We start from the raw sequence: 22234 nt of genomic DNA, 5'->3' as shown, positions 1-22234 counted from the left end.
GAAACCTTCACTGTGTGCCAGTACTTTGGAAGTTGAAGACTGAGTGATTAACAGTGACCACACAGTGTAAAGACAAGTGGGAATGATAAAGTGATGCTGCGGCTGATGCTGTTACTGATGCTGCTGTTACTCAGATCTGGCTGCTTCCAGTGTTAACATCAATCTGAACAGCAGACAGAATTGTGTCTCAGAAATGTACTGTCTGCAAGCTCAAAGATGAGTCATCGATGTCTTTTAATGCTACCAGTGATAGGCTGGGCACAGAGGCACACACCTATAATGCCAGTGCACTGCAGGCTGAAGTCATTCCATAGAAAGATCCTGTCTTTAAAAAATAAGTCCTTAGACATGTGGTGGCACTTGCCTTTAATCCGGCACTTGGAAGAGGGCGGCAAGTGGCTCTGTGAATTGAAGGCCAATCTGGTCTACAAAGCAAGTTCCAGGCCAGCTAGGGTTATATAGTAATACCTTGTCTCAAGAGTCCTTGTTAGTGCTTCAACAATACACATAGCTAAAAACCCTGCTGGTATGATACTTCATATATTCTTGTTTCTCCCACTGATACATCTAACACACCCAGCAGACACTGTCACGTTGGCAGTGGGCTGAGTCATAACCCTGACACAGCTGTGGATTGCCAGTGACTTTGTGCCTCAAATTGTGTTCAGAGCATTTAAGAGGTGAGTGAAGGAGGAGAGGAAGCATTTGCTCATCTAACTGGGGACACTGAAGATGTTTCCAGGCCTTCCAGTTTAAAAAGTATATCAGTCAGGTCAGAGAAGGGGCTGGGTTTTGATTTTAGAAAGTTGTCTCAAAGGCCGACCACTGCTTCTTGAGAAGTACTTTGAAAACAAAGGGAAAATGAAAAGAGATTTGTTCTCCCACTTTTCACAAAGCCGTGCTGTTTACAGTCTGTGTTTGCCTTGTCAAAGTTTCTAGACCTGGCTGCTGGTTTGTATACACACTAACATGTGCACACAGAGTATTTGGAGGGTCATGAAGGAGAGGAATGGGATCAAGAAATGAAATAGAGTTACACTTCTAACTTCCCCACTCTGTCTTCTAGAGCCTGGTTTTGTTTTTGTAGTGTTGGGCACTGGACCTTGCCTTGCACATGCTAGGTAAGCACTCTCCATAGAACTACATCCCTATCCAACGCCCGCACTTTGAACTGTTGCTGGCCTTGAATTTTCAATCCCCCTTCCTTAACCTCCTGAATAGCTGTGATGTACAAGCTATGCCACCAGACTGGCTCCTGAGTCTGATTCAGAAACAGTGGCAGCATCCACACTAGTGTAAACAAACCCCAGCCACACCCAGTTGGATTGGGCTATTTGACATGCTTAGGTATTGGATTCAACTAGCTCAGGTGCCCCTCTAGAGCTTCAGGCCTATACAAGTGGCTAAAAGGAAGCCCAGCTTTCTTTTAGTGGTAGTACTTATAGGTCATTTTGGTTGTGGTATCTCAGCACCAGAATGGTTTCATGGATGTTGCACTGTTGGTGCACACAGCCATTTGCTGAAAGTGTATGCTTTACACCAAATGTGAGTCTAGTGGAGAATTTGAAATCATGTAGCTTTTCTATAGCAAAGTCTTGTCAGGAGTTTGTTTCCATTTGGGTGGCAGTGCCAGGAGGGTGGAGCATAGCAATTTAGGATGCTGTTTTGCTTATATATTAATTTTTAGGATGTTTCTTAGTCTCTGGAGTGGTTAAAAACTAAGAGAAGAAATAGGTTTAAAATGCCAGATTACTTCTTATCTTTTCCTTTTTATAAACTTTCGCTCTTCCTAAAATATTCTAGGATTTAAAATAATGTTATTGCATTTAATGTGTGGAAGTATGTGCATGCCTGTGCAATGGGTGAACATGTCGAGGTCAGAGGGCAACTTTCGGAAGTCAGCTCTCTCTGCCATGTGGGGGGCTATCATCTCCCAAAAATTTGGCTCTGAGGAACAAATCAGAGCTTGACTGATATTTGAGAAAGGTAGTTGGCTTTATGAACATATGTTTATGAAAATATTTTAGAGGTTTTTTTACAGCTTTAAAAATCCTGAAATGATTTTAGTTTGGTCATATGTGATAATGGCAGAGTATTCGTCTCTCATTCTACACCATTTTATCCTGCACCCCAAGGCCTTATTTCCCTAACAAGAAAATTATGGATTGAATTCATTTCATGGTTGATTATCTTCTCAGGAAAATAAAAATTCTCTGATAAACTGATCCAGCATCTATCTGGTAGTGACATGCCTTACATTAAAAACTGTCCTAGTTAGCTTCAGTTAGGACACAGCCAGTCATCTAAGGAAGTCTCCATAGAAGGATTGCCCAGTTAGCTTGGGCTGTGCCTATGTCTGTGAGGGATTGTCTTGACTAATGACTGATGTGGGAGGGTCCAGCCCAGTGTGGGCAGCACCACCCCTACACAGGTTTTATAAGAAAGATAGCTTAGCAGCCAGATGTGGTGGCACACACCTTTAATCCCAACACTTGAGAGGCAAAGGCAGGAGAACCTCTGTGAGTTTGAAGCCATCCTGGTATATATACATAGTGACTTCTAGAATAGCCAGGACTACTTGGAGAGACCCTGTCTCAAAAAACTTAGAAAATAAAGCTAGCTGAGCATGACCCAGAGTAAGCAGCATTTCACCAATGGTTTCAGCTTCAGTTCTTGCCCAGCCTTGTCTCAAAACCTTTTCCTAGAATGCAAGCCAAATAAACCCTTTCTTTCCCAAAGTTGCTTTTGTTAGAGTGTTTTGTCACAGCCACAGAAAAGGAAACTAGGACGCAATCAATCCTCAATTGGGTTTAGCTGAAAGAGACTTGAAATGCATCCCATGAGCCCTCTTACTGACTGATGCTTTACCTTGCTCAAGTCTCTCACTAGACCAGTAGGCACCACCTTTGGCATGGAGTTGATGCTGTACCCCTTTAAGATCCTGGCTTAAAGGTAGTCATCAAGAAATCTGAAATCAAGCTGTCCTAAGACAACAAAGCTGAGACTGTCATGAAGTTTTGTTTTGTTTTGTTTTGTTTTTTAATACTCCTAGAAATGACTTTACTGTGCAACTATGGATGAGACCCGTAGCTAGACCAAAGACCAGGGAAGGGAGCCAGGGAGATTGGCTCATCTTTATTTGTCATGGGGATTTGTGCCTGGCCCTCAGGCTGTTTCATGCAGCAGATGCTGCCTGGCCGTCAAGCTCAGCTGCACATCACACATGTGTAGCACCCTCCATGACAGTTACTGTAGACGGAGGGGCGTCTCTTCTCTTGGTGACTGATGCAGATTAGCAACACCTTCAAGAGCCTCCACAGCCGTTAGAGAACCACAGATACTTTTTGACAAACCCCAGCATGGTCTGTAGGCCTGAACACATGTACTACATGGCAACAGGGGGTCACGTCACCAGTATAAGCATCCCTTAGGCAGGAACTTGAAGAAGACCATTCCTCTCTAGAATAGTTGTTGGCAGTAACTCAGTAGTGGCCTCATTCTTTCCAGAAGCTAGTGCATCTTTGAGAAAAGATGTCTAAGAGTATGACTTAGAGAAACAACCTACCATGTGACCCAGGGCAGCCAACAGACCTTTCCCAAAGACATGCTGTCTCTACTTCCTGGCTTTCCCTGGCTCAGCCATTTTCTCAGGACATTTTCTTGAGTCTTCTAGAATATGTGAGTCTTTGTTATATTTGTCTAGGGACAGCTCATTCTGCTAAAGCCCGAGGCAATCATTGTGTTTGTGGTTTCATGGGCTAGTTGTCTCTTCAGGGTAGTCTTTGAAGTTAAGTGCTTGACAGCTAAAAGGAATTTGGGAGCAAACTATCTTTGCTGGGAGTTTTCAGTAGCTAATTTCTTGAGATTATTCCTGAGGCCAAAGGAGAAGGGCCTCTTTCATTAATTAAATTTGTATTTTGGGTAGTGGGAAACTTAAGACAGTAGGATGGTCTTCAGGTAGCTCAAGCAAATGTAGGAACAGGAAGGAGGCTCTTCTCACTCAGGCTCCAAAGAGCAATTTGATTTCTTTCTGTTCATTTTCTTTATTTCCCCTATGTTAGGGGTTTTTAGTCATCTAAACGATCATGTCTATATGTATTCATTCATTATGGTGAATAACCCTTAAAGTGGAATTTTCCAGAAATGTCATGACCTGTGATAAACACAGGAGATTAAGGAGCAAAGTAGACATTGACTAGAATGTAAAAATGTAAAGCAAGCTTTCTCCTCTGTTCTTTGTTTATATTTTAGAGAATACAAGGAAGGGTTTTTTATTATCTAAAATTATAGTAACATCATAAGGTTTATTGCTGTTTTAAAATAAATGTCACTTCTCGGTAAAACCAACAGATCTAGTCTTTATAAACAAAAGCTCTTTGGAGTCTTAAATAAGGGTTTAAAATACAAAGTCATGAAGCCAAGATAGATGTCTTAGAACCCCTGATTTAATAGTATACAAACCTCGCTACTCGAGTGTATCTCGAGGTATGAGACAACCCCCCCCCCCCTTTACAACTGGAGTTGTTTGCCCTGTAGTAGCACCCAGGCATAGAACAGAGAAGTCTGCCACTCAGTTACTCTAGCTAAGGTATAACCTGGTAGGGGGGAGAAAATCCATTCTGTTCTGCTCTCTACCAGCGAGGAACTGATGGGCATTACTCATCCCATCGGGCATCCAGTGTTTCTCCCACTTCACAAGCCTTTGTACCCAGCAGCTCCAGAGTGGTCCTCAAGGACACTGTGCTGCTACCCCTAGAAATTCTGATTAGTAGCTTGTGGGGTGGGGAGGGCCTAAGAAGCTGCTATTCTAGTAGTCACTGGGTGTTTAGTCCAGTTGTTACATAATTACATAGGGCCATAGACTCATGCACTGAATTTAAACAAAAGTATAGACAACCCCTCATATCCATTCCAGTGATTAAACTGCTAACATGTCATTCACCCACATGGTGACAGTGCTCTAGCCCAGACAGCATGGCCCAGTGAACTGCCACCTCCAAAGAGCTATGTGACTAAAGGCATCAGGTTTCCTCTTCTCTAAGTTACCATAAGCCCATAGGCTGGTGTCAGTTCCCAGGCCTGCAAAGCCCAGTCAGTCTTCTGATGTAGGCCTTCCAATGGAGCCTGCTAAGCTAAACAGGTGTTTGGTGGAAGGTGTAATCCTGGGAGATCATCTTCCCTTGAAAGCAGCTGAAGACTGAATTCACATAATCCAGACAGATGGGAGCTGGGGTGGAGTAGCCAGCCCAAGTTTATATTTCCGCATCTGGGGAAATTCATATGGTTTGGAACCACATGATGACAGATGAAAGTGTGCAAAGATGATGGGTGATATTTAGAGGAGAGAGACCTTTATTTCTGCCACACCTTTGCCTAAGAACAATTTTTTACTCTTGCTCTACTAGATCATCTTGAATAGTGCTTGTTCAAAAGGAGGGGATTTTCATATAAATGAGGGCTAGCTTTGCATGTTGATTTTCATTTATTAATATCTGCAAAAACTTCATCTAAATTAGTTACTTCCTTAAAAGTGGATCTATCCTGCTTTCCTGGAGGTAATTAGCCATTTCAATCTCAGGCCCTCCTAAACAGAGGTGGAGGGTTCTGGGCTCTGTGCTTGCAAATACTCATTTGTAGAAACCACAGTGCTGACTTTCCCTTCAAGAGGATCATCTCTTGAATTAAGCGTGTAAGACTCAACACTTGACCCGCAGAGATCGTGCTGTTTAGGGATAGTTAATGTACGTAAGGGTCACTCAGTTTTCAATTACAAAGCTCCCACTCATGAATGAGTACCACTCACCAGTACCTTTGGCTCACAGGAAAGTTGAAAGGAATAATTTCACCAGCAATTAATTCTACTGCAGCTACTGGGATTTGCCTTCCACACATCACTTTGTTTTCCATCTGAAACAGTAGGTTTCCCAGGGGTAGTTGACGTTTTCTGATTGAAAAGTACCCTGCGTTAAGGAGAGGTGTTAGCACACCGTGGGAATCTATTCACCAGGGGTGTATTGTACTTGTTTCAGATGCTTCAGGACAATACACCGGCTTCCAAGATAAGTGCTTTTTATTTCCCTGCATCTTAGATCAATTATTTGGAATCTTTTTGGTAAGTTAAATTTAAGAGCTTAAACCATCACATCTCTGTAATTACTTAATAAGTCAAATGTTCTTACCAAAAATTACTATGTCTGCTCTATATTGTCACTGTGCTTTGAAGAGCCAAGAAGTAGGAAGGAACAAAAGGTGGCAAGAAGCCCCTTACCCAACACCCATGTTGTGAAGGTCAGCATGATTTAGTGCCAGCAGCTCTGCTCCTTCCAGGCAAGTGCCTGCTGCAGATGGCATGTATAGTCTGTCTTCTGTCCATTAGTGCACAACTGATAGGCATGACACCTTTCTGAACTGCACAGATTATCATTCTGCATGTGATTGCACTCAACTATAACAAAGAAGAAATGTATTCGTGGCCATTGTTATTGCTCCTAGTGGATTCTATTTAACATCAGAACATCCTCCTCCAGGAGGAGCGCTTATAGACTTCCAAATGGCTCTTTGCAGAAGTGCCATTTTCTTCCCGCTGGCTGTAAGTTCCTTGAGGGTCTGTAGATTCCTAGAGAAGGAGTAGATACTTACTGCAGGCAGCTAGGTATCTTGGGGCATTGACTTTGTGTGGTGTGTGGTGTTGGTACATGTCATCCCTGAAATGGGAGCTGTAGGTTCTGACTGAAGGTGGGATTTCCAGGTATTTGTCCTCGGCATCCTGAAAAGTATCCCTCCCAACAAGAGCTTGCACATTCCCTACCTCCTCTCAGCCTTTGCTTACATGGCAGGAGGGTGTTTGCTGAGAAAGACCAGTGGGCTCAATGCCTATATGATACATTAGAGATTGTTATCCTGGACCTGGGAAGCAGTGTCAGTCATAGCCTGCAGTCATGGGTTTACAGAAATGTCTTGAGAGAGAGCTTTTTGACATGGGAGGAGTTGCTGGAAGGTTTATACTCCCATGCTCCCCAGGGACCCAAGTCACTTGCTTGCTTGAGTGCCCTCACCCTTTTAGACTCAGGGGCAAGAACAAGAACAGCTAGGTAAAATGGGAAGGCGGTTGGGAATTCTGGCTGCTTCCTTCTTAGTTCAGAGTAGAGAGTGTGGGAACACAGAGGCAGAACAAAGAACATGTGCTTCCTGGGTAAGGTAGCCCTGTGCAGTGGGGAAAATAGGTGGAGAGAGGATGAACTGCGCCACCAGCCTTCTGCTTGTGCACAAACCTTTCTCATGGGTCACATTACATCTCTGCCTTCAGTAATGGGGTTCACATGAAACATTTAAGGGCCTGGAATCTTCCATAGTCACTGCAGGAAACTTTTAATTGTGGGATGTCCATGGTTCTTTGGTGTTGCCCCCTCCCCCCCCACACACACACACTCTCACTTGCGCACAAGAGCACAGGAGTATAGACTGGGCCCCCAGCTGACTAAATAAATTCTCAGACTGTGGCAAGCACTTGGAAAGCACGACATTGACGTGCCAGCTATCTGTGTTCTGAGATCCGGGCTTCCTCCACTGTTCTGGCAACAAAGCACTCCCCATGTTGACAGGCCTCCATGTGGGCTGGCTTCTACACAGCAGCCATCTATGTTAGCATTCCTGACACTGCTGTGAAAACCTCAGTCTGTAGCAGAGTGATGCGTCGTCGACAGCGGTTTGACTATAAAACTCCGGGACTTGTTTGCTTTCGGTCAGATACTTTGCACTTAAACATGACAAGACGAGTTAAGTCAGAATTCCTAAGCAAAACCCAATGTCTATTTTATTTCTATTCTGTATGACGACATTCAGGTTAAAGCCATCAAGATGTAGGATGCTGTTGAGATAGAATATCTTGTTCTAGATTTCTACATTGTTTGCATTGGCTTTTGAGAAACGGGAAAAAATGGATCAGAGGTATTGGTTTCTCTTTGTAACAACAGCAAAAAAACAAACAAACAAAAAAATCTTGCAAGTGCAGCCATTTTGGGAATATAGATAAAGAAGAGGAAGCTGAAGATTTGGGTGGCTATAGAGCAGCCTGGTTTGGTAATTGCTGCCACCTACTGTATGTGGTTGATGTTTGTTTAAATCCAGGAAGTTCACAAAGGTGAGGCTGTTGAAATAATTAGAGCAAAGAAGACATCATTACTTGACAGGCAGCATTTCTTCTCTACTCCATAAGTGGCTCTTAATTACCAAGACAGCCGCCAGCTTTCATTCATTTCCTGCAAGTGGGCTTGAAGTTTTCTCATTTCAGAGTTCCTTTGCCAGAGAGCTGTATCAGTCAAGCTCCGTGTGCTTGGGGATTTCTTTATGCACATGGAACGGTGCACTTTAAAGTTTTGGTTTTCTTTTTTCGTGTGTTTTATTTGTAATTTGTAGGAGCAACATTCTGGGGTTGGTTTATAAGTTAATTTTCATGAAAAGGGTAAAAATAGAGCAAGCAAATCAGACAGGAGTTGCCACCATTGACTTGAAAGATGTTTTATTAGTCCTAAAACAGCTTCAAATCAATCGGCTGATTAGACAGAACAAGTAATGCAGACTGTGTCAGCCAAAGCCCTTCTGTTTTATTAAGCCCTACCCGTCAGAGGGTCATCAGGTCTGCCTGTGGAAAACAGCCCTGCCCATTAATGCTGGGGTGGTTCCTCCACAGGACTCCTAAGGGACTGACATTGAGTATCTGGAAGAATTTCAAGCTTGCAGGAGATTTATGTGTTGAGACTCACCTGAAGTCATGTCTTTAGTCTTAACTTTCAGTCTCTGTGACATAAACCACCATGTATGTTTGCTCCAGCCAGCTGTGTGAATTGGTTTATGGTGCCAACACAAAAGATTGACAAGCAGAAATTTGACGAGGTGACATCACAGTAATTAGAAGAGGTGACATGCTTGACAGGATGCACTTCACCTGTGTGATGCTTTCCCCTTGCCACTGATTGCATTATTTCTAGTGGCTCCTGGACTTAGCTCTGGAAACACCCAAAATGAGTGGAATTTTGCTTTTTCTGCCCTAGGCTATTTGCTTTCTAGAAGAGAAGGCCAAGCAGGGTCTCCTGAAAAGCCACTTTCTGATCTGGGCCGACTCTCCTACCTGGCTTACTGGAAAAGTGTCATCTTGGAATATCTCTACCACCATCATGAGAGACACATCAGCATCAAGGCCATTAGCAGAGCCACAGGCATGTGCCCACATGACATTGCTACTACTCTACAGCACCTACACATGATTGACAGGAGAGATGGCAGGTGAGTAACATGGTCCCTGGGGAGGTGAGGCTCCCCCACGAGTTTTACTTTGTAACTTAAGACAGGATCTCAAGATGTAGCCTAGGCAGGCTTCAAACTCATGGTGAGCCTCCTGCCAACCCCCCTCCTGAATACTGGGATTACAGGTATGCATCAGCACACCCACCTAACCCTGAGTTGTTTGTTCTTGTTTAGACAGGGTCTCACTGTGTCTCCGTGGCTGGTCTAAAACTCACTGTGTAGACCAGGCTGGCCTTGAGCTCATAGAGACCCTCCTGCCTCTGTCTCCTCGGTGCTGGGATTAAAGTGTGTGTAGCCTGGCTGTCCTGAAACGCACTCTGTAGACCAAGCTGACCTTGAACTCAGAGATCTACCTGCCTCTGCCTCCCTAGTGCTAGGATTCAAGGCATGCGCCACCACTGCCCCGCTCTATCTCGACTTTTGAATTCACTTTGTCTTGCCTTGATGTGTTACAGGTTTGTTATCATTAGAAGGGAAAAGTTGATATTGGGCCACATGGAAAAGCTGAAAAACTCTTCCCGACCCAATGAACTTGATCCAGAGAGTCTAAGGTGGACCCCAATTTTAATTTCTAATGCTGTGGTTTCTGAAGAAGAGCGGGAAGCTGAAAAGGAGGTAATGATGTGCTCTGTCATCCTGAGTCACACTCTAGTCTTGTAGCTTGTTTAAACTGAGTCATTAGCATCATCATAAAAGCTCAGTTATATAGACAGAGCTTATGAAATGATAAAGCACTAATTTATCCTAACTGAATAAGACATGATAATTCTATTGAGTTGAGTATGAAAAATGAGACATTTATCATTGATCACAAAGCAGCATTTTCACCACTGACAGCATGTAATCAGATCAGCTTTGGTGCTGAGCTGCAGTGCTGCCATGTCAATCGATTCCTTGTGTTTATGAACCTGCTCTGAATGCTCCATGCCAGTGAGCATGTAATGTAGTGATAAAGCACTCGAATCAATTCACTGCATCATTAATACTGCTAAATATCCCATGAAACCCAGTCATCTTAGATTTGTTATCCTAACTGATGCAGAGGGTCCTGAAATGATACGACTCGAATTTGCTTGGCCAGCTGACTATCCCCTTCAGAACTCACTTAGAGACCCTTTTCCATTGATCTTGGAGGCTCCCACTATGCAACTGCCCTCTCACCAATCACCATTTTTTCCCCCACCCCACACCAGGCTGAACGACTAATGGAACAAGCCAGCTGCTGGGAAAAGGAGGAACAAGAGATCCTGTCATCTAGAGTCAACAGTAGGCAATCACCTGCAAAAGTACAATCAAAAAATAAATACTCGCATTCTCCAGAGAGGCGGCCAGTGGCCGGGGATCGAGGACAGCTGTTAGAGCTGTCCAAAGAGAGTAGTGAAGAAGAGGAGGAGGACGACGAGGAAGAGGAGGAGGAGGAAGACGATGAAGAGGAAGATGATGAGGAAGAAGAAAACATTCAGACATCTCCCCCACGGTTGACTAAACCACAGTCAGTTTCCATTAAGAGAAAGGTGTGTGTGTTGAGCTTTTCAGCCGATTAGCTGTTTTCAGTCCCTCTGACTCATCTTTGCAGTGGTCTTTAGTTTTTGTTTTACACTCTGAAGATGTAGTTTATGTGTTGCAGTCCACTGATCCATGTCATGTGTGTTTCCTGGTGTTAGCTCTGTCCTAGCTAACTCCCTAGTCTGGTGGTCACTGCCACCTGCTGGCCTGCAGGATAAGAGTAAATGCAGTCATGATAACCAGGAGGGCACCAGAGAGCACATACCTAACCACCCTTCAAGGACTGGGGAGGTCAGACTTGACAAGGTCACATGACTCACCCGAGGGCCATCCACATCTCAGAACTCCAAGCCAGTGCTCCTGTCGTTAATGTCCCTTATCCTCACATAGAGTTGTTAGGTATTCCATGCCCTTGATTTTGTGGCTAGTGCTTTGCAGGTGGCCAGCTACACATTAGCAGTTTCTCCAAATCACACCAGCTCCAACCCAGCGGTACAGAAAGGGGAGCATTGATTTTGTCTGTAGGCAATTGTTCTCTCCCGTCTGCTATCTTTGTCTGCATTTTCAGTCTATGACATACAGCAGGGCCAGATATTGTTAGGATAGCCATGACGAGTACAAATGGGGTACAAAAGAAGACTTCCCCAGAGCTTTCCTGAAAGGTTTGACTCCCCTAGGTTCTTTCTTCTGACTCCCCATTTGGAGGTAGCACATCCCATGAAATGTACATCCCATGAAGTACACTTTTGGCTACTCTGATTTCTTGTGCAGAGAATATGTTCATACATTGTGAGTATAGTGAGAGGAACTCTATATAAAACCGTGAAAAGCCAGAATCATCCAAGGCATGGCATGGGCCACTGCTGTCCATACGGATTCAACCTGAAGGGAATTAGCTCGCTGCACTTGTATCTGGGAAATCTGGTTGCTTATGGAGGGTAAGCAGATGGAGGGAACTAATAACAACAAATGTTAAATTACTAATGTGGTTAAATTTTAGAATTAGTAATAGACCTAATTTTGTTCTTTAAGAACATTGAAGGAATTAAAAATGTAAGAAACAGGGCCGGAGAGATGGCTCAGCAGTTAAGAGCACTGGCTGCTCTCCCAAAGACCTGAGTTCAATTTCCAGCACCCACATGGCAGCTCACAACTGTCTGTAACTCCAGTTTCAAGGGATCTGACACTTTCACACCAATGTGCATGAAGTAAAAGTTAAATAATTTTTTAAAAAAATGTAAGATACAATAATTCTTTGGTACCATTTATCTGGAGGTAGTACTCCTGCTCCTCACTGTGCTGACAGTGGAACCCAGTGCCTTGTACATGAGAGGTTAAGTGCTCTGCCAGTGAGCTACAGCCCAGACCTAGAGGTTAGCATTCATGTAAATGTACTGACACCTCACAGAGTAGTGTCGTCAATTTCATAGCTCATGATACATATCTTGGCTATCTATTTTGTTTTGTTTTTTTGACAGGGTTTCTCTGTGTAACAGTCCTGGCTGTCCTGGAACAGACCAGGCTGGCCTCAGACTCACAGAGATCTGCCTGTCTCTGCCTCCCAAGTACTGGGATTAAAGGCGTGCACCACCACTGCCTGTCTGTTCTATTATCTTATACAGAGATATTTTAATCATCTTCCATATCAAAATGGTCTATAATAAAGTATTAATTGCTCACATCCCAGCAGCCACCAATCTCTAACTCTGTTGTTTTCTAACTAGTAGAGTAATTGTTTCTTTAAGGCCCTTTCATTTCTGGGACAAGGAGATTAGTCTTATCCCACCATATTTCCCATAGTGCCTGTCAAGCAGTGGGCATCTCCATAGCAGTTAGCAGGTAATAGGTAATTGACCCGATAGTTGGTTATTGCAGCATTTATACAAGCACTGTTTATAGAAACAGTCTGTGATATGTCAGATATTGAAGCTAGCAAGTGCCACTTAGAAAATATATGCTGGAAAAACCGTGCTCAGCTTTTAAAATCTGCAGTCAAGTTGCTAGGGTGCTCTCTCTCTCTCTCTCTCTCTCTCTCTCTCTCTCTCTCTCTCTCTCTCTCTCTCAAAGCCTCTGCTTGAGTAAACAAGTGTTTTATTTGGAAAACACTTGCCTTGTTCTTGGCGCCCAAGAGGGATGTTCAACATCAAATGGAAGGTTAAGTACAAAGGCATCGCAGAAGTCCTGACATGTAAGATTCTCGGGCGCACATTCAGTACACATTTGCTGCATATCGCCTCAACCATTTAATTTCTCAGGAGCACTTACGTATTATGTTTGGAATTAATTTCAGAGGCCTTTTGTAGTAAAGAAGAAAAGGGGTCGTAAACGCAGGAGGATCAACAGCAGCGTAACAACCGAGACCATTTCCGAGACAACGGAAGTACTAAATGAGCCCTTTGACAACTCAGATGAAGAGAGGCCCATGCCACATCTGGAGCCTACCTGTGAGATCGAAGTGGAGGAAAAGGGCAGAAAGCCAGTTCTGAGAAAAGCATTCCAACATCAGCCGGGGAAGAAAAGGCAGACAGAAGAAGAGGAAGGAAAAGACAATCATTTCTTCAAGAATGCTGTCCTTTGTAGAGGTGAGCGGAGGCGTGCACAAGCTTTAGCCACTGATGTCAATGGCATGCCAGTGCATCTGAAAAATGCCAACCCATCATTTCTCCTTCGAAGTGGCTCAACCCTTTTTTCCTTGTAATGGGGCTTTGTGTTAGATTCTAAACTAGAATATTCCTCTTACTCTGTAGAAATTGACTCATCCTCAAACACTTTGAAGATTAGTAAGAAACACAATGCAAGTTCTTTGATGCTGCTGTGTGGTTTTCTGCCTAGTTAGTATTTTTGAACATCAGGGTACATTTTGCCATTGGAGCAGTGAGTGTGCCCTTCTGTTTTCCTTGAAAACAGCTTCTAGTATGCCAGGGTGCATCCTACCTAGCATTCTGCAATGTTTGCAACCCACTGTGATCCAGAGCCATCTGACCTGACCCACACCATCAGCATCAGCTTTGCTAATACAGGGTGATGCAGAAATCCAAAGACAGGCTTTCCTTTGAAGTTGACAGGAACACCCTCTTCCCCGTCTTTTACAAATGTACCAGATATCAGTGAATTGTCTTTGAAGCCACATTTAAAGCATCCCTTGCCCTGTTAGTGGCTGTGTGGGACAGCCACTCCACAGCCAGAAAGCTGAAATGCCTGTGTCCAAACCTTGCTGTAGCCTAGGGAACGGCTCATCTCCTTTCTCTGGGAACCACAGGAGTTGCTGTCTGTAGCTGGTTTTAAGAACATAAGCCAGCACCTCCTTGACTTCCTTAGTGAATGTCTATTGTTCCCTTTTTCATTCCTTTTAAATTTCTTCCTTTTCTTTTTCAGGCAGTCTCTCACTATGTAACCTCAACTTGCCTGGAACTCACTGTATAGACACATTGGCTTCCTCTGCCTCCTAGGTCTGGGATCGAAGGTGTACACCACCACACCTAACACACACACTCTCCTCTCTCTCTCTCTCTCTCTCTCTCTCTCTCTCTCTCTCTCTCTCTCTCTCTCTCTCTCTCTCTCTCTCTCCCTTCCCTCCCTCCCTCCCTCCAGTGTATCTTACTTTTACTTGGAGCTTACCCTGCTTCAGCTAGCCTTTTATGCAATGAGCCCCTAGGATCTGTCTGTCTTTGCCACCTCAATACTGAGGTTCCAGCACAAGGCACCCACCTGGCCTTTGTGTGGGTCCAAGATATCTGAACTCAGTCTTCATGATTGTGTGGTTGCAGTTTATCCCCTGGGCCATCTCCCCATCCTCTTGTCTCCATGTGAGAGAAGCTGCAGGGAGAGACCATTCCCAGGTGTGGGAACTGCCTTGGTTCCACTTCTCAGCTGTCTGCTGAGAAGCCTGTATGTGAATTGTCACTGCCTCTCTTGTGCTTTGTGCTCTTAACTTTGGTGGTCATATATCCCTGTAGAAGCTGGTAGGATCAGTGGCACATAGAATAAAAAATATGAGCAAAGGTACTTGCTACCAAGCCTGACAACCTAATTTTTAATCCCCCAAACAAATATGGTAGAAGGAGAAAACTAATTCCTGCAAATTGTCCTCAAACTCAGACACACATACTCACATATAAATGTAAAGAACTTTTTTTTAACGATTTAGTCTGGCTGGGCAGTGGTGGCGCACGCCTTTAGTCCTCGCACTTGGGAGGCAAAGGCAGGCGGATCTCTGTGAGTTTGATACCAGCCTGGTCTACAAGAACTAGTTCCAGGACAGCCTCCAAAGCCACGGAGAAACCCTGTCTTGAAAAACATTTAGTCTGGGGTCATTGGCAGGGCTGGTACCTGCCATTGTGAACAGAAGGGAGCCTGGAGCTTGGCCCTTCTGCAGAAACATCCTATATGGTTTACATGTTCTCAGTCCATGAGTGTGATGCTTGTAGGGAAGGTTATATGCAATCATTTTATTATGTAAATGACCTTACCTCACTAGACTTGTTCCACTCTGGCATCTACTCCACAACTGTTATTTTTATTCTCTAACCCTAACCTTGAAACTCACTATGTAGACCAGGTACCACCATACCCAGCTAAAGTAGTGTTTCTAATAATTATGTCATTCTTCATACAGCTTTCCCTTTAAATTGACCACTGATTATTGATTGGATTCTTAATTTCCTAAAGATGTTAAGGCCTGGATATTATGTATGTGGACTTATTCATGAATATGTATATTTGTTTACTGAATTTGTCTAAACAAGCATTCATATTTGCAGAAAAATAGGTTTTGGAATTGCAGTGAAATGTTCAATTATGGCCTGTTTCTAATTGTCTAGTTCAAACTTTACATTTGTTTGTGTAACAAAACTATCAGTTGATTTTGCTGTGTTATAACTGCAGTAGCTCTGCTCTGCTCCAGGACACAGCACTCTAGACCAGGAGTGCTGGTAGGTAGTGCTGGAAGGACCCAGGTAGTCCATAGGCACTGCGATCAGCTGACCAATGAAATGTGTGAACACAGTCACAGAATGGCAGCTGGTGGCTCAAAGGTCACTTAGGGGCAGGGATGTAGCAACCAGCCCTTCAGTCACTCTTGCATTTGAACAGCAAACTGTTCCCAAATGCAAAAAAAAAAAAAAAAAAAGCAACAGTAATTATATTGTAGATTGTGTCGTTCATAAGTCATGAATGACATTTGTGATGATGATGATTTCAGATGCACTGTTCTCTTATTTACTCATTTGTTTGATTCACAAGTATGCTTTTATGTCAAAATAAGTAATGTCTGGGGACTGGAGAGATGGCTCAGTGGTTAAGAGCACTGGCTGCTCTTCCAGAGGTCCCAGGTTCCATCCCTAGCACCCACATGGTGGCTCATAGCTATGTATAACTACAGTTCCAGGGATCTGATGCCTTTTTCTGGCCTCCTTTGGTAGCAGGCATACACATGGTGCATAGACATACATGCAAGCAAAACACCCACACACATAAATTAAAATAAATAATTTCAAGAAAACAAAAAGTGTCCGGGCATTGGTGGTGCATGCCTTTAATCCCAGCACTCGGGAGGCAGAGACAGGCGGATCTCTGTGAGTTCGAGACCACCCTGGTCTACAAGAGCTATTTCCAGGACAAGCCTCCAAAGCCACAGAGAAACCCTGTCTCGAAAAACCAAAAAAAAAAAAAAAAAAAAAAAAAAAAAAAAAAAAAAGAAAACAAAACAAAAAGTAAGGTCATCTGAAGTCATTTAACGCCAGTAGGTAGGGAGTGAATTAATCCTCTTCATTTTTGTAGAGCAGTGATGATTTGGGTATAAGCTGTCATTACTCCTGTCCTACGGTCTTTCCAGATTTGTTGATGTTGAAATTGGGTTTTGTTTGTTTGTTTTAGTATTGTGGAACTCCCAGCTTTACATCATAGAATATCATTTACTCTTAGGCCTAGGTTACTCAGCCTGGTTTATGCCACAATATTCTCTATTATCTTTCCCATCAACTCTTAAACTGCTAAGTTGAAAGCTGTGCTTGCTAATGAATTTAGAGATATGTGTCAAGTTGTGTGTGTGGCTATACTTTCTAAAACTTGTGTTTATCTCTCTCTTTGTCTCTTTATTAAGGCGATGTGGATGATAATGCAGAAAACTTGAAAGAAGGCAGCAAAGACAATCCTGAACCTCTAAAGTGCAAACAAGTGTGGCCTAAAGGAGCAAAGCGAGGGCTCTCCAAGTGGAAGCAAAACAAGGAAAGGAAGACGGGGTTTAAGCTGAATCTCTACACCCCACCAGAGACACCCATGGAGCCAGAAGACCAGGGGACCATAGAAGAGCCGCAGGAGGTCTCAGAAAACAAGGGCAGCCCTGTGGAAATGGAGCGGGAGGTGACAGAGGCCGTGGAAACCCTGCTACCGCAGGATGGGAAAGGAAGGGGAGAGACAGGCGCACCTGCAAGTTCTCACCAATCGCCAGGTAAAAAGGTAGATGAGGAGGACCTCATCAAAGGCGAGGAGGAAGAGGAGGAAGAGCGGGGGGAGGAGGAGGAAGAAAGAACTGCAGAAAAAGACCAGGATGGTGCTAAAAGTAAAGAAAAGGAGGAACCAAAAATCTCCATGGAAAAAGAAGGTCCTGTGCATTTGGATGATCACGAAGAGGAGGAGGAGGAGGAAGAGCCATCTCACAATGAGGACCATGATGCAGATGATGAAGATGACAGTCACACGGACTCTGCTGACATGGAGAGGGGTGACCTTCCAAAAGAAGCCTTCAAGGATGCGCTAGAGAGCCAGGAATCTTTTTTAGACCTTAGTGTTCAGCCTAGTCACTCAAACCCTGAGGCCCTAATGGACTGTGGTGTTGATCTTGCAGTTTCGTGTACCAGTGAGCCAAAGGAGCTTGCTGAGGACACTGGAACTGCACCTGAGTCTGATGAGGAGCCCACAAAAGAACAGACACAGAAGCAGGACCAGAAGAACAGTGATGACATCAATGCTGAGCTCAAAGAAGGAGGCACAGCCCCTGTGGAAATTGACTCTGAGACTGTCCAGGCTGTCCAGTCTTTAACCCAAGAAAACAGGGAACATGATGACACCTTTCAGGATTGTGCCGAGACTCAAGAGGCCTGTAGAAGCCTGCAGAACTATACGCATACAGACCAAAGTCCTCAAATTGCCACCACTCTGGACGAATGCCAACCGTCAGACCACAGCCCCGTTTCATCCGTCCATTCCCATCCTGGGCAGTCAGTTCGTTCTGTCAACAGCCCCAATGTCCCTGCCCTAGAGAATAGCTATGCCCAAATCAGCCCCGATCAGACTGCCATCACAGTGCCACCTCTGCAGAACATGGAGACCAGTCCAATGATGGATGTCCCATCAGTCTCAGACCACTCACAGCAAGTTGTTGACAGTGGGTTTAGTGACCTGGGCAGTATTGAGAGCACAACAGAAAACTATGAGAACCCAAGCAGCTATGACTCAACCATGGGGGGCAGCATCTGTGGAAACAGCTCTTCCCAGAACAGCTGCTCCTACAGCAGCCTCACCTCTAGCAATCTGACGCAGAGCAGCTGTGCTGTCACCCAGCAGATGTCCAACATGAGCGGGAGCTGCAGCATGCTGCAGCAGACCAGCATCAGCTCTCCTCCAACCTGCAGCGTCAAGTCTCCCCAAGGCTGTGTGGTGGAGAGGCCTCCCAGCAGCAGCCAGCAGCTAGCTCAGTGCAGCATGGCCGCCAACTTCACCCCACCCATGCAGCTGGCCGACATCCCTGAGACCAGCAATGCCAACATTGGCTTATATGAGCGAATGGGTCAAAGTGATTTTGGGGCTGGGCACTACCCACAGCCATCTGCCACCTTCAGCCTTGCCAAACTGCAGCAGTTAACTAATACACTTATTGACCATTCATTGCCTTACAGCCATTCCGCTGCTGTGACTTCCTATGCAAACAGTGCCTCTTTGTCCACACCATTAAGTAACACAGGGCTTGTTCAGCTTTCTCAGTCTCCACACTCCGTCCCTGGGGGACCCCAAGCACAAGCTACCATGACCCCACCCCCTAACCTGACTCCTCCTCCCATGAATCTGCCGCCACCTCTCTTGCAGCGGAATATGGCTGCTTCAAATATTGGCATCTCCCACAGCCAAAGACTGCAAACTCAGATTGCCAGCAAGGGCCACGTCTCCATGAGAACCAAGTCAGCATCTCTGTCACCAGCCGCTGCCACCCATCAGTCACAAATCTATGGGCGTTCCCAGACTGTAGCCATGCAAGGTCCTACACGGACTTTAACGATGCAAAGAGGCATGAACATGAGCGTAAACTTGATGCCAGCACCGGCCTACAATGTCAACTCCGTGAACATGAACATGAATACTCTCAATGCCATGAATGGGTACAGCATGTCCCAGCCAATGATGAACAGTGGCTACCACAGCAACCATGGCTACATGAATCAAACACCCCAGTACCCTATGCAGATGCAGATGGGCATGATGGGAACCCAGCCATATGCCCAGCAGCCAATGCAGACCCCACCCCACAGTAACATGATGTACACGGCCCCCGGACACCATGGCTACATGAACACAGGCATGTCCAAACAGTCTCTCAATGGGTCCTACATGAGAAGGTAGGCAGCCTGGCAGCCCACAGAGCCCACTGGGCCGCTCTGTTGGATTGATCTGCACAAATACCTTTGAAGAGTACGATTTCAAAACCAGCATTGGTGTGAATGCAAAAACATTGTTGGCACCATTTATTTAAAAAAAAAAAAAAAAAAAAGCTGTATGCAGCAGAAAGCCTTATACAAGTTGTTTCTCTTTTTTCTTTTTTCTTTTTTGGTACCTTTGTTTCTGTTACTTTTATATAAAATTCTCTGCAAAGGAAGGCCTCCCTTAGGACTACAGTTTGGCAGCAGCCACTCATTGTGCCTGCTTCCATTAAACAATGTGGATACAAGCCCCTCCCCAAATCACCTGTTTTAATATTGAACCTGGAGCTTTTTTCCTTCCTTGTCTACTCCATGTAAATGCCTTTAGCATTTCAATTACTGTATATTTTGTTTAAGGTGACACTTCAGCATGCCGCTAATGTCTTTGTTAGTGACAGTGCATTTTGTAGTACTGTACAAGTGTTGTGCTAACAGTAAGCCATTTCTTAAGTTTTTTGCCTTGATTAGGGTACCCTAATTTGAGGGTTTAAAAAAAAAAAAACTCTATTTTTGTTAATTATAAAACTGTAAAGAGCTATCAGAGCTGTCCCCACCTGGTTAGTCAAGGGGGTTTATTGCTAACTGTTTGGTGTCAAGTCCAGACCCTTTTCCATTTTGGTGGCAGGTTCCTTTGGGGAAAGGCAGCTTTCTGTTTTATAAATGCACACTTCTGTTTATTGAATGAAGCATATCTCAGTGTTTATCTGTCAGGTTTTGAAGCATTTCATATATGTCCAAATACTTGGCAGGATTTAAAAAAAATAGTGAATTTGGTGTAAAGTTGCTATTTTATGGAAATGCCTCTAACTTTACATTTTCATTCCATCTGTAGATTTTTCTATCTTTATAAAATATTGGAGTTATTTTTTAAGGAAAAATAGAAAAGTAGCTTGTGAATAGCTCAAACTAAGCTTACAAATCGCATGTAAAAAAGCAGAAAAGTTATGTGTCTGTTTATATTGCTTCCTTTTGTAGCCTTTGTACCTATACAGGTGACAGTGAGGGCCAAGCAGAGGCACGACCTTGTATAAAATAGGAGCCAGCAGCACTCTCGTATTTATCTGTTCTCTTTTTAGTCAGTTACTTCAAAAAAAGAAAGAAAAAAAAAACAAAAAAAGCTGTACATTTTAACATAAAATAAATTATGATGAGCCATTTTTAGCCTCTTGTGTCCTGTCCTATTATGATTGATGGAGAATGGCCAGCTGAACTGTTATCATGTGTCATCTCAGAACACATACACATTTGGGGAAATAAATTATTTAGTGTAAATTGGAGTTACAAGATTTTTCTGATTTGTTTTGACTTTGGGGGAGGGGTTGGCAATAAATAAGAGTAATATCTAATAAATCCATCACATATACCAAATACCTATTTAATAAATTAATTTATAATGGATTTTAATGCTTTTCATGAAAGTTTTCTTTATGCTGGTGCATACCTTCTGTATGCCAATCATTGTCTTTACAATAAAGTGAGTTTGGTTTTTTCTTTTGACTTTGATCTTCATTTGCCCAAAGCTCCCACAGGGATATCCCGTTGCCTCTTTTGTACCATCTCTAGAAACCCCTGAGGGCCTGGTACCACACTAGCGAGCTTCCTTTTTTTTTTTCTTTTTTTTTTTTTTTTCTTTTTTTTTTCTTTTTTTAGGGATTGCTATCACAAACACCCAATTGGGGATGGTATATTTCAAGATTTATTTCTTTTAAAAAAGTGTGAAAGTTTCACTTAGTTGTGAATGGCTGTATATTTCCTTTAGTGTTTATAGTTTAACACACACACCCCAAAGTGAATGTTTATAGACATGGCATTCGGAGAAAGTTTTGATTGTGAGTTAAAATATCTGATTACTTAAGCAACAAATTTAGAAGTAAATGCTTGGCTTGGCGCCCATGTATGACTGGCACACTAAGTTTTCAAGGCATCTAAGCACAGGAGCTCACAACTCTGCAGATCACTGACACAAACCATAACTTGGGCTTCATCGAGTGCGGTCGTCCATACATGCCACAACAAAAGGCCACCTGCTGGGGTCTGGCTTCCTGTCTCACCATTGCTTGCTTTCAGTGTATGTATGGCATCCACCTTTGAGTCTTTTGCTCCTGCCAAGCCGGTGGAGTGATAATAACTGGGAGGGGGGGGTACTTCTGGAAGACGGCCCTGCAAGGGCTGGTGAAGCAAAGGGAGAGCAAAATATATAATTCGTGGGGAAAGAAAACATACTTTCTATCTTCTGAGTATTAGATGATTGTGTGTAGTTTGTCTGAACCAATCACTAGAGCCATTTGGGAGTGGCTGAGGGTCCCAGCAGGGCAATGGACCACACATCTGGCAGGAAGCTGTTGTCACTGTCTAGGAACTCCACAGAGACACCCTCCTCCAAGTCCCTCCTTGAGACTTTTATTGCTAATTTAGTGCCTTCCTCTTGTGTTAAGAGTCCCTGGGGGCTGAGACACCCCTTTCCCTTTGACAATAGCCTGTTATACATACCTTTGGGTTGTGGGAAGTCTGGGTCCTAGTGCTCCACCCCTTGCATCACAGTCCAAGGGAGCTTTGTGGATCAGCTCCTAATTGTCATTCCACACCCAAGTATTCCATGTGTCAGAACAGACTGGAGCTGGGGGTCGGGGGCTGTCATTGGTAAACAGGCTCTGTTGGAAAGAACTGTCCAGCCAAGTTGGCTATAGAGCACCAGCCCTCACTGGAAATGCTACAGATCCTAGGATATGGCTTAG

At 44.0% G+C, this 22234-nt stretch overlaps 1 protein-coding gene across 6 annotated transcripts in view; it reads left to right on the top strand.

Annotated features, from left to right (window-relative positions):
- Nucleotides 1–20989, top strand: part of Kat6b (lysine acetyltransferase 6B) — a 165873-nt gene extending 144884 nt beyond the window's left edge. For 4 of the 6 annotated variants that reach the window (XM_035452258.1, XM_027387515.2, XM_027387514.2 and 1 more), the window contains 5 exons: nucleotides 9051–9282; nucleotides 9759–9918; nucleotides 10497–10817; nucleotides 13100–13391; nucleotides 16910–20660. In XM_035452258.1, coding sequence (XP_035308149.1) covers nucleotides 9051–9282; nucleotides 9759–9918; nucleotides 10497–10817; nucleotides 13100–13391; nucleotides 16910–19422 — 3518 coding nt within the window. In that variant the 3' untranslated portion in view covers nucleotides 19423–20660. Of the gene's footprint in view, nucleotides 1–9050; nucleotides 9283–9758; nucleotides 9919–10496; nucleotides 10818–13099; nucleotides 13392–16909 lie in introns of all 6 variants that reach the window. The other 2 variants (XM_027387511.2, XM_027387512.2) reach the window with 1 other exon arrangement.
- Nucleotides 20990–22234: the final 1245 nt, after the last annotated feature.

The sequence above is a fragment of the Cricetulus griseus genome (assembly GCF_003668045.3).
Source record: "Cricetulus griseus strain 17A/GY chromosome 1 unlocalized genomic scaffold, alternate assembly CriGri-PICRH-1.0 chr1_1, whole genome shotgun sequence".
NCBI lineage: Eukaryota > Metazoa > Chordata > Mammalia > Rodentia > Cricetidae > Cricetulus > Cricetulus griseus.
Note: the sequence above shows the minus strand (reverse complement) of the source record. Positions and strands in the feature narration are given on the sequence as shown.